This window comes from Cricetulus griseus (genome assembly GCF_003668045.3).
Source record: "Cricetulus griseus strain 17A/GY chromosome 1 unlocalized genomic scaffold, alternate assembly CriGri-PICRH-1.0 chr1_0, whole genome shotgun sequence".
Classification (NCBI taxonomy): Eukaryota; Metazoa; Chordata; class Mammalia; order Rodentia; family Cricetidae; genus Cricetulus; species Cricetulus griseus.
Genome location: NW_023276806.1, coordinates 171,062,950 through 171,075,248, shown reverse-complemented (window position 1 = coordinate 171,075,248; position 12,299 = coordinate 171,062,950). Strand labels below are relative to the sequence as shown.

At 38.9% G+C, this 12,299-nt stretch overlaps 1 protein-coding gene across 11 annotated transcripts in view; it reads right to left on the bottom strand.

The window, feature by feature from the left end:
* The window catches only part of Srpk2 (SRSF protein kinase 2), a 195,857-nt gene that overhangs the window by 36,283 nt on the left and 147,275 nt on the right, over window positions 1–12,299 (bottom strand). For all 11 annotated transcript variants that reach the window (XM_035451593.1, XM_027393411.2, XM_035451591.1 and 8 more), the window contains 3 exons: window positions 6,109–6,217; window positions 4,665–4,752; window positions 3,881–3,968 (listed from right to left, as the gene is read on the bottom strand). In XM_035451593.1, the coding sequence (XP_035307484.1) occupies window positions 3,881–3,968; window positions 4,665–4,752; window positions 6,109–6,217 (285 nt within the window). The remainder of the gene's footprint in view (window positions 1–3,880; window positions 3,969–4,664; window positions 4,753–6,108; window positions 6,218–12,299) is intronic.

The following is a 12,299-nucleotide window of genomic DNA, read 5'->3' as shown; positions in this document are numbered from 1 at the left end:
CCTAATAAAATACCATACTAATCAAAACTATCAAGGTGATCAATTGCTCTTTCTCACTTAAATACACAAGATCTGAATTTTTCACTAAAGACTATCATAAACTATACATTAGTCAATGTGTATAGGAGATTACATCAGGAAATACATAATTACACTCACTTCTGAAACAGAGACAAAGAGCACACATGATTTCCCCTTTCACCTCTGCCCAAGGAAAGTGGACAAGAATGAACCGTCATAGATTCAAGGTGGAATTAAGAACTTACTTGCCTGCCTTACTTACCTACAATTTCTACTTGGTAGATGACATATAACAAAACATAAAATAGAAATTTGTCAAATATACTGAAGATTAACCTTTTTTTTTAAATCAATGGCTCTCAGCTATGCAAGCTGACACACACATGTAATCCCATCTCTTGGGAGGTAAAGGCAGAGACATCAGAAGTTCAAGATTATTCTCAGCTACACAGTGAATTCAAGACCAGCCTGGGCAATGTAAGACACTGTCTCAATGAAAATCTATTCATTAACATATTTCAATGTACAGTGCATTTAGGGTCAGGTTATGATTATAAGAACATCACTATCATTCAAGGCCATATAAGCACCCAAATGAAATTAAATCACAATAGCACTACTATGAGCAGTTAAGATACAGAAATGATTTACCACATGTTTACCACTCTATGAATTGATAAAGAAAATGTGGTACATATACACAATGGAATATCACTATGCAAAAAAGCAGGATTTTTTTAAACAAAAGCCCATATTTATTAGAAATGTATACTGCTCATTTTTTTCTTTTGTAGTAATGAAACGCAACCAACTGCTTTAAAAAAAAAAAAAAAAAAGCCCAGCCACATTGTACTTGGTCTAGTTCTGTGAGGGCAGTGGATTATTAATTAATCAATTAACTTATTTATTTTTGAGGCAAGGCCTCACTGGCCTGTAACTCACTATATAAAATGACCTGGCTGGCCTCAAACTCAGAGAGCCACATGCCTCTACCTCCCATTACTGAGGTTGAAGTCATGAACCACCGTGCCTGGCCCTACCTTGTTTGTTTATTTATTTACTTATTTATTCCCTGAGGTCACAGAGATCCTCCTGCCACTACCTCCTGAATGCTGGGATAAAAGGAGTGTGCCACCAACACCTGACTTTTTAAACATATGGTCTTTTATTGACCCTGGAATTCACTGAGTCAATTAAACTAGGTGGTGAGTAGATTTTTTTAATTTACTGATATTTTTAGCTCTTTATTTTATAAGATAATTTTATGGACATGGGTGTTCTGCCTGCATGTGTGTCTCTGCACCACAAGTGTACTTAATGTCCACAGAATCCAGGAGAGGGAATCAGATCTTTGGGACTCAAGAGTTACAGACAGTTTATGCTCTGCCATGTGGGTGCTGGGAGTTGAACACAGGTCCTCTAGAAGAGCAGCCAGTTCTCTTAACTGCCAATTCATCAGCACCAGTCAGTGGAGTTTTCAAAAACAGAAGCTCTATGCTGGGTGGTGGTAGCCCACACCTTTAATACCAGCACTCAGGAGCAGAAGCAGGCCAATTTCTGTGAGTTCAAGGCCAGCCTCATCTACAGAGTGAGTTCCAGGACAGCCAGAGAAACACTGTCTCAAAAACAAAACAAAACAAAACAAACATCAACAAAAACAAACCCAGAAGCTCTAGTCCAATCGCTGGCCCTCTAAACCAGTGGTTCTCTCTCAAACCTGTGAGTCATAAACCCTTTGAGGTCGCATATCAGATATTTACATTACGATTCATAATGGTAGCAAATTTCCAGTTTCGAAGTAGCAACAGAAATAACTGTATAGCTGGGAGGATCTCCACAACATGAGGAACTGGATTAAAGGGTCACAGCATTAGAAGTTTAACAACCACTGCTCTAAACCATGGGCTGGCAAATAGATCCTACACATTAATGAAACTCATAAGAGATTTTTAACTTCTGAAACCCTTTGAACATATTTGGATCATTGCTAGAGGCTTACTATTGGAGTTAGCATCACAAAATTATTGGCTTATTAATTTTTAGCAATATCTGGATTTACCATATCATGATGGCTATTAATAAAATATTTTAGTGAAAAAAATTATAAATGTTTCTGTCCTGTTAAAGAACTTGTAGACATGTGAAGGGATGCACTCTTGCCCTGGACACATGGGGGAGGGCAGAGGTCCAGCCCAGGATGATGTGATAGACTTTGCGGAGCCCCCGTTGAGGGCCCTACCCTGCCTGGGGGGTGGAGGGTGAATGGGGTGGGGGGTAGGTCTGGGGTGGGGGAGGAGGGATGGGGCTGAGGGGAGGGAGAGGGAGAAGGGATTGACATGTGAAACAAGCTTGTTCCTAATTTGAACTAATTAAAAAAAAATTTTAAAAAGAACTTGTAGACTACAGACTGAGAAGATGAAGTTTTACTTCCCAATCTCATTACAAAAAATAGGAATTAAAATCTAAAGTTAGTGGCAAATACAGGGCCAAACCCTAGGGTTTCCAAAATAAGACTCAAATCTCCTCAAAGTATTGACACATCCTGACCAATAGCTGCCCTGCCCTAAACAGAAAGGCTCCCATGGACGAGCAGGCACAGACTGTGGTACTTACTGGTTATGTGCCTGGCTGCTCGCCTCCTGTCCACAGAGTTCTGTACTTCCCAGTATCCCTGAATAAAACTGCTTATTTATTTTGGTTTGGGACAAGGTCTCATGTCACCCAGGCTGGCTTCAGGCTTACTATGTAGTAAATTTGACAGTGAACTCTTGAGCCTTCTCCCCCAGCCTCCAGAGTACAGGGATTACAGCCATGAACCACCATATTGAGTTTGGAATTTCTAGGAGAAACACCAGAAATGGTGTTGGGCAGTGGTTGGCACAAGTCTTTAGTCCCAGCACACTGGAGGCAGAGGCAGGCGGACCTCTGTGAGCTCAAAGGCAGCCTGGTCTTCGAAGAGAGTTCCAGGATAGTCTCTAAACCTACAGAGAAACTGTGTCTCAAAAAAGAAAAGAAAAAAAAAAAAAAAAACAGAAGAAAGACAGACAGACAGACCTGTTACAACAGGAATTTTCTTTCTCCAAAAGATCATGCTAGAGGAGGTGCAGACACTAGATGTTATTCTTAGGCTTTAACAGAGACTTAAGGCCTTGACATAAGGGTTCTGAAGTTTCAGAAGGTCAAATATGACAATAAATGTTGGATCTGCTTCAAGTAAGATATAAAGAAAATAACAGAAGACCTGAAAGAAGCTGGATACTGAAGTTATATAAGAATTCGGGACAGGTGGTGGTGGCACACGCCTTTAATCCCAGCACTCAGGAGGCAGAGGCAGGCGGATCTCTGTGAGTTTGAAGCCAGTCTGGTCTCCAGATCAAGTTCCAGGACAGCCTCCAAAGCCACAGAGAAACCCTGTCTCAAAACCACTCCCCCCAAAAAAACAAAGCAAAAACATGAATAATAACCTAATACATTATATACATACATACACAAAAATATAACAAAAATCTCACTTTGTATAATTAATAAACACCAACTTTAAAAACTCAATAGTTAACTCCATTCCAAATCAAGCCAGTATTTTTTAATGTTTCCAAGATGCTAATACAACCAAAAGAACTAAGATAGACAGACAGACAGACAGACAGACAGACAGACAGACGGACGAAATAAACCAAAGCCCTAGCTAACCAGATCAGGAGAGGTACATACTTCAACACTTTACAATGACCCTGGGCATCTTACATAGAAGGGCACAGCAGCAATGAGAAGTTTACAGACACCTGAAATAACCCTATTTTTAAAAAGTAAAAACAAAAAAAAATGTGTTATAATTAAGAGAGCACAAAGTAAAGGATACGTATCCCATTCATGCCTGAAATCTTGAAATCATCAATTAGCTGGACTACCATGTCTTTGTTTGGGTCACTGGGGTCACTTTCTCGAACCTATATAAGTAAAACAAATAAAAGAACAAAGGAGTTTGCATTTTGATTGTCATATTTGTTTTTCCCAAATGAAATGCTGGCTATCAGTCCAAACTAGCCTATCTCTCTCAGCATTCCTGCCTCAGCTTCCTGAGTACTGGGATTGTAAGTGTGCAATACCATGTTCAATCAAACAGAAGTTTAAAATGGAGATTGGGGCTTTTGAGATGGCTCGGCAGTTAAGAATGTGTACTGCCCTCTCTTCCCGAAGATCTGAGTTCAATTCCCAGCACCCATGTCTGGCAACTGAGCAGCCTGATCTCTGACTCCATGGGCGAACACATGCACATACTGCTAAAATGAATGAATAAATAAATAAATAAATGGCGCTTTTTTTTTTTTCATTATACCAAAATCAACAAGGTATTTCTTTCAAGTAGAAAGACTTAAATTTGAACTTGTGAAAAATTATACTTTAATTTAGTATCACCCAGAAAAATCTCTAGCCAACCCAAAGAGGAGAGGTGAACATGTAATGACTTTAAATGAGCCTACAGACCTCATATAGAGGGGCACAGCAACAATTACAAAGTTTACAGGCACCTGGAATAACACTGTTTTTAAAAGGTAAAAGCAAAAATGTGTTATAATACAGACATCACAGAGTAAAGCATTAGTCACTTTTTTAAATATCATTCATATTTGTTGATTACTTACACATTTGAGCAGTTTAATTTCATCCAAGGCTGTCTCTGTATAATGCTGGGCACTTTTTACAACTTTCATTGCAACAAATCTTTTCCCTCTTTAGAAAAAAAAAAGCATAGTTATTTATATTATCAGCAAAAGAAGTGACTGTTATAGTGAGATGCAGTCAATTAGCAGCCAATAAACTGAAACTTTCAAAAAGCTTTCCTTTAAAATAGTATTTTGGTGCACTGTCTGCATGCACTTGGGAGGCAGAGACAGGCAGATCTCTGTGAGTTCAAAGCCAGCCTGGTCTACAAAGTGAGTTGAGATACACAGAGAAACCCATTTTTTTTTTTCAAGTTTTTCAGGCTTCTCTGTGTAGTTTTTTGGAGCCTGTCCTGGCACTCGCTCTGTAGACCAGGCTGGCCTCGAACTCACAGAGATCTGCCTGTCTCTGCTTCCCAAGTGCTGGGATTAAAGGTGTGTGTCACCAATGCCCAGCCAAGAAACCCAGTCTTGAAAACCATACATACATACATACATACATACATACATACATACATACATACACACACATACTCGAGCGTACACACACACACACACACACACACACACACACACACACACACACACACACACACACACACACACACACACACACACACACGCAGGCACGCATGCACGCATGAATGGTATTTTGGGGGCCATCCAGATGGCTCAGCAGCTAAAGGCATTTGCAGTCAAGTAGGGCAAACTGAACTTGATTCCCAGGACCTATGTAAAGGTAAAAGGAAAGAATGACTCCACAAAATTGTCTTCATACTGTGGCAAATGTACTCTAACCCCATACACACATCATGCACACATAACATACACTAATAATTTTTTAATTAGAAATAGCATTTTTCAAATCTGGGTGACCCAATCAGAGGGAGCATAGGCTGAAACAGTATTTTATATTCCTGCCATGCTGTTTCTGTTCTAATTAACACAGAGTGCACAAGGGGAGAGAGCTAACACAGCCACTAAGAGGAAAGTATTTTCTTACAGCAGTTCCTTCTGTTTATTTATGTGTATGTACTCAAACACAACCATACATGTGTGCTGAGCAACAATGACATTTCCTGCTATGGAATGTGGCTTTTAAATAATGTCACAAAATATGAATTGAAAGGGCTACACATTTTCAACTTGTATTGATTTTTCTTTTTCTGATATGAACTACTAGAAACGGCTAACAGCTCTGATGAAAAGCAATCTCAAAAAACAAGCTCAAAAACAAAGCTCAATTACTGTTTTTTTTTTAAAAAACTGTATGCAAAGGAATGTAAGACTGGTGAAAGGGACCAGTCTAGTTAGCTGCACCTAATCTGCTACAACAAAGCAGGGTGACCCTTGGCTACATCGTCTTAAAAGCAGATGTACACAGGTAAACACAACTCAAGAGCACATAATGACAAAGAACACTTACTGCATGTCCCAGCACAGCCAGACAGTAGAAAAGTGCCCCCATCCTAGCTTCCTAATAACATGGTATCGACCATTGAAGAGGTCTCCAATTTTCACTGGATGATAGCCACCTGAAAAAGAAAAGAAAAGAAAACTGAACATCTCAGGAAAACAGCAATGCTTAAAATGCTTAAATGTTTCAAGATTACTCTTGGGGAGGGGGTGTTTCACAACAGGATTTCTCTTTGTAGCCCTGGCTGTCCTAAAACTCACTCTGTAGACCAGGCTGGGCTTGAATACATACAGATCTGCCTGCCTCTGCCTCCCAAGTGATGGAATTAAAGGCATGCTTCACCACTGCCTGGCTAAGATTACACTTTTATAAGTAGAAAAATATTCTATGACTTCCAATTAGGTTTTTTTGTTTGTTTTAATAAAATCTGAAAAGGTAAACTGTGTAGAACTCTTGACAATTTGTATTTAAGTCAAGAAGTGAAGACAGATGTACTTCAACTCTTGACACTGAAATGCTGCTCTTCTTTATAAGCTCAAATTTTTCTGTGCATACCAGAAAAGCAGCTGAATTAGGTTTTTAATCTCTATATACTTTTTTAAAGGATTTATTTATTTAATGTATATGTGAGCATTGTCTGCATGCACATAAGCACACTAGAAGAGGGCATTGGATCCTTTTATAGACAGTTATGAGCTGCTATGTGGTGCTGGGGATTGAAGTCAGGACCCCTAGAAGAAGAGTCACTGCTCTTAACCACTGAGCCATCTCTCCAGTCCCTTTTGTATACACCAATAGCTTATGTATAAGGGATTGTATACTGTACATCTTAGTTACTTCCCAACTAGCCCTGTTTCTCTTAATGCCCTTCCTCCAACCACAACTCTGCCAGGAAACACTTTAAAATGAAGAAGAGACAGGAGATTCCCTGTGTTAGAGTATCTAGGGATCAAGGGAGGGGAGGATGCTTCAGTGGTACCTGGTATAAGCAATGACCATAAAAACACTTTGCTTTATTCCCCCGCCTCTGCCTCCCTCCATCCCTCTCTACCTCCTTTTCTTGACACAGGGTCTCACTATGTTGCACTGGATGGCCCAGGACTCACTCTGTAGACCAGGCTGGCCTCAAACTCAGAGATCTACCTGCTTCTACCTTGCAAGTGCTAGGGTTAAAAGCAGGTACAACCTTGGGGCTGGAGAGATGGCTCAGAGGTTAAGAGTATCGACTGCTCTTCCAAGGGTCCTGAGTTCAATTCCCAGCAACCATATGGTGGCTCACAACCATCCCTGGTGCCCTCTTCTGGTGTGCGGATATGCATGGAGGCAGAGTGTTGTATACATAATAAATAAAATCTTTTTTAAAAAAAAAGCAGGTACAACCATGTCCAGCTTTACCCTACATTTTAAGTAAAACAGGCTAAAGAGCAGTACTGTGGCATCATTTTTACGAGACACAAGAAATGGTCTATGAGGATAAGAGGTTAGCCATGGGAAAACCTGGATATAAACTCATCACCCTGGTCTTAGTACAGAGGAACCCGGAGTGATTTAATTTAAAGCCCCATCCTACTGAAGTGCATAGTATTGCTAAAGCTAACATCTCTAAATCTGAAAATAATGGTGTTGACAAAGAGATCTCTACCACTAGTGTATATTTTAGACTCAAGTTCACTGAGATAGTGTGTAACTTGTGAACAAAACTGGAAGGGGCCACCTCTGCTGTAATTTCACACATGCACCACAGCTCCTATGGGCCCTGAGTCTAGACTCCTGTGAGCACACTGACAGTCAAAATATCGTCTCTCAAAAATATAAGACCAACAATGTAAGAACAGGGCAGAAGTAATCTTTTAAAACAAAGAGGAAAAAACTAAAAATATAAAACAATTAACATTTTTCTAAACAGGTAACATACAATATTTCATATCAATAGTCTATATATTCTCAGATCTGAACTCCTAGATTTCTTCAGAGAACAAGGATCTTTCTGCTGACCATCTTTTCATTTCATTCCCACAAAAGGAAATCCTGACTATCAGGGCAACTCCTGAGCCTGCGTTGCTGCTGGAAGGCAGGAACACCACCACTTTTAGTAGGCCCAGAATGACACAACTGGTGGACACTCCAGTGACATTACTCCTGACTCCCATCTCCTACATCCTAGCCAGGCCAGGTCTATCACACTGTCAGCACGCAAGGAGTACTGAGAACCAGTAAAGGCTTCCTATGTCTCTGGAGTTGCTTTTGCTGCTTCATCCAAATGGGAAAAAGGGAATACAAGATAACGGTTCCACACACAAGCTCAGCTCCTAGCAGAAGCAAAGTTCTAGAAAGGGTCGGGTACTTGAGGGTTTGGATGACAATCTAACATAAAAATTATACATTTACATTTTCTTGTCTTACTACTAGCCTTTTGACTAGGATCAGATGTAGAAGCTTTTCTTTTCTTCTTAAATAAAAAACAACATTTAGGTTAAATTATAAATAAAAGGGAACAAAATCGAACTACTAAGTAGTCATCAATGACATTACTGTGGCTTCTTATACTACTGTCCCTCTATGGCATCCAAGACATTACAAAAGTTCTACCTATACTACTGATGAGACTCCAAAGACAATTCCCTTCTCCCTGCCTAGCAAAAATCCACATTTATTTATGTAAGCCAATCAAAAGTTCAGAAATCCATGATAAAAAACAGTCTGGATTTTCAGGAAATTCTCTTTATCTCCTACCAGCATTATTCCTATTTAGACTGATAATAATTTCTCTGCTCTCTTATTGTCAATTTTTTTTATGCTGAAAGCTTTCAAAAGACTAAAGAAATATTATAGAACTGTCACTAACATACAAGTCTTATGACAGGATCTTCTTAGACAGAAGGCTCAGCAGTTAAAAGCACTGGATGCTCTTCTAGAGGACCCAGGCTTAATTCCCAGCACACAAATGGTGGCTCACTGCTGCCTGTAACTCTAGTTCTAGAGATTCTGAAGCTCTCTTATGGCCTCCTTATGCACCAGACACTCATGTCGTACAAAGACAATACACACAAGCATACACTTACACCCATACACATAAAATAAAATAAGCAAATCTCCAAAAGAAAAGGGAAGGTAAAACTCAGCATAAAATAACAAACATACTCTGTGTTAGATTCAATACTTCACCCAACACCAAATCAACAAAATACAATAGTCAGAAAATCAGTAAGGACAGGATTTGAACACATTATGGATCAACCTGACTTGGTGGATACTAACAGAATGCATTCAGGAATACGCTCAAGGGCAGACAGACTATTTGTCAACAGAAACAACACACTGGGTCATAAAACATGTTGCAATAAACACAACAGGGTTCAAATTACACAGACAATATCCTCAGACCACACAGTATTATCTTAGGAAGCAACAGGAGTTTAACTTTTAAAAATTCCCAAAACATGACATATACATGAAAACTTCCAAACTAATACATAATGTAAAGAAGAGATTTGAAAGAAGTCAGGCATTTCGGCTCATGAGTACAATGGTAGCACATGGAAGGCAGAGACTGGCCTAGTCCACAAAGGCCAGGCAGGGAAACCACGTCAAAGAAACAAACAAAAAAATCACATACAAACCAAAAATAACAGCAGGTGTGGACACTCATACCCATCATCCCAGCAGTCAGGAGGCTGAGGCAGTAAGTACTCCATGAGTTCAAGGCCTGCTTCTGCTACGTATTAAACTCCAGGCCAACCTAGACTTTAGAATGAAACCTGGTATCAAAAATTAAAATAAAATAAAGACAGAAATCCACTACTTAAAAGGCAATAGAACCACATTATAAGAAAATAAAGAACAGGGAAACATGAAAAAAATAAAAAAAAAATAAAGACAGAAATCAAAGCATGACATATCAGTCTGAAATGTTCTTAAAGCAGAGCACAAGCGTCTTTTTTAACATTGTATGCCTGTATTGAAGACTGAAACTAATCTGCATAAAGAAACTAGAAAAGGCAGTGCAAATTAGCCTTAAAAAAAAAAAAAGTAGTCAATATGAGCTAAAATCTCTGAGGTAAAACAACAACAACAACAAAAATCACTAAAACCAGCAGTAGTTCTTTGAAAAAATAAAAGTGATATATTTTTGACTGGGTTAAAAAGGAAAAACAGGGGCTGGGCATTGTCGGAGCACGCCTTTAATCCCAGCACTCGGGAGGCAGAGGCAGGAGTATCTCTGTGAGTTCGAGGCCAGCCTGGTCTCCAGAGCCACACAGAGAGAACCCTGTCTCGAGGAAGAAAAAAAAAAGGAAAAACAGGGTCAGGGTGATGGTGCACGTCTTTAATCCCAGCACTCAGGAGGCAGAGACAGACGATTTCTGTGAGTTCAAGGACAGCCTGGTCTACAGATTGGGTTCCTTCAAAGCTACAGAGAAACAGGGGGGTATAGGGGGACATGAGAAATGGTACAGCTGACCTCAAAGTATCCTACAAATGTTAAAAGCACAAAAAGTATAAACACATATATGACATGGACACACACATTTAATAACACAAACCACTAAAATTTCAAAAGAAAACCCATACATATTTCAATAACCTCATATTTAGTTTTTCAATTGAGTTCATTAAACATTCTCATAAAAGGTGCACAGAGTCTGCGTGTGCATGCCTGGATCCCAGCACATGGAAGGAGGAGGCAGGAAGGTCAATTTGATGTAGGTCTTTGCTATAAGGCAAAACCCTTTCTTTTTAAAAAGAAGGAAGAACAAAACAAGCACAGTACAGTTTTTTTAAACATTATGGAAAAAATACTACCAGTTCTATACAAACTTCCTAAAAAGCACAGAAGAGAAAATACTCCCAATCTTACCCCATGAGGTATCAGTATTTAATTCCAAAGACATGCAATGGTGTATATGAAACCTACTGACCACAATGGAAGTTTGAAATGGAGACATCATTTCAAGAAATGGCCAACTGTGGTTATTGCAGGAAGGCAAACTTAGTTTACTCTTCACCATAATTTTTCAAAAAAGAAAAATCGAAATAGGCTCAACAGACATAGAAAGAAATTACAACACTGCTCTATTGCTATGAACAGACACCATGACCAAGACAAGCTATAGAAGAGAGTATTTATTTGGAGGCTTGGTTACAGTTTCAGAGGGTTAGTCTATGACATCATAGCAGGCAGGCAGGCAGGCAGGCAGGCAGGCAGGTACAGTGCTTTAGCATTAGTTAGCTAAGAGCTTACTTATATCCTGATTTACATGCCACACCTCCTAATCCTTCCTAATTGGTAGTGGTTTTAAAAAAAAAAAAAGCGCTAAACAAAGACCCACCCAAAAAGGAAAAAAAAAAAAAAACGGTTTATAATTAAAAAACAAAAATGATTAGATTCAGGGTTCTTGTTTTGAAAAAAGGGGGACATACATATATGGTAGAATAAAAGGGTAGATTACTGAAATCTACTCTGGAAAGAAAACAGGGAAGATACAGATATAAGATAAAAATATAGATTATTGAATCTACTTTTAAAAAGAATCTACTAATTTTAAATACTTTCCATTGGATTGGACTTTTGTATATTGTTTACAAATGTATAAGGTTACAAATTTGAGGTTAATTTGGTTAAAACATACTGTACATACATTTCTAATCTTGTTCAAGGTATTTACATATACAGCCCATCTAATAATGTAATGCAAATTTCTAATTCTTGAAATTTATCATTACCAACTATATAGGATAATAAGGAAATGCACGTTAATAATTAGTCAATTATTACAATCAAACTTGTAGTCACATTAAGTCAAACAGAGGTTTATTTTAAATAAACAGGTCATCTTCAAAGAACATGACATTTAAGATGTTTTAATAACATGCGACATGTCTGCTCCTGGCAGTACCAATCTACTACAGAGAAGATGATGGGCATTGAAGAAACTCCACATGAACTTTACTTTCTTTGTGTCAAGAGTCACTCGGCAAGAAAGTGACTGCTGACAGTATGCTGTCCAAATTGGACAAGCAGGATACAAAACAGAATTATTGCAAACCTTGCCAAGACAAGCTGTGACAATCCTTCAAAAATCCTGCAACACAGAAAAGTCTGTCAGATACGCTAGGCCTGTTGGCTGCAGATGGATGCCCCAACGCTGCAGAGGAAACTTGGGTGACTGTCCAGGCAGCCAGCTGTTTCTGGCATTTCTCAC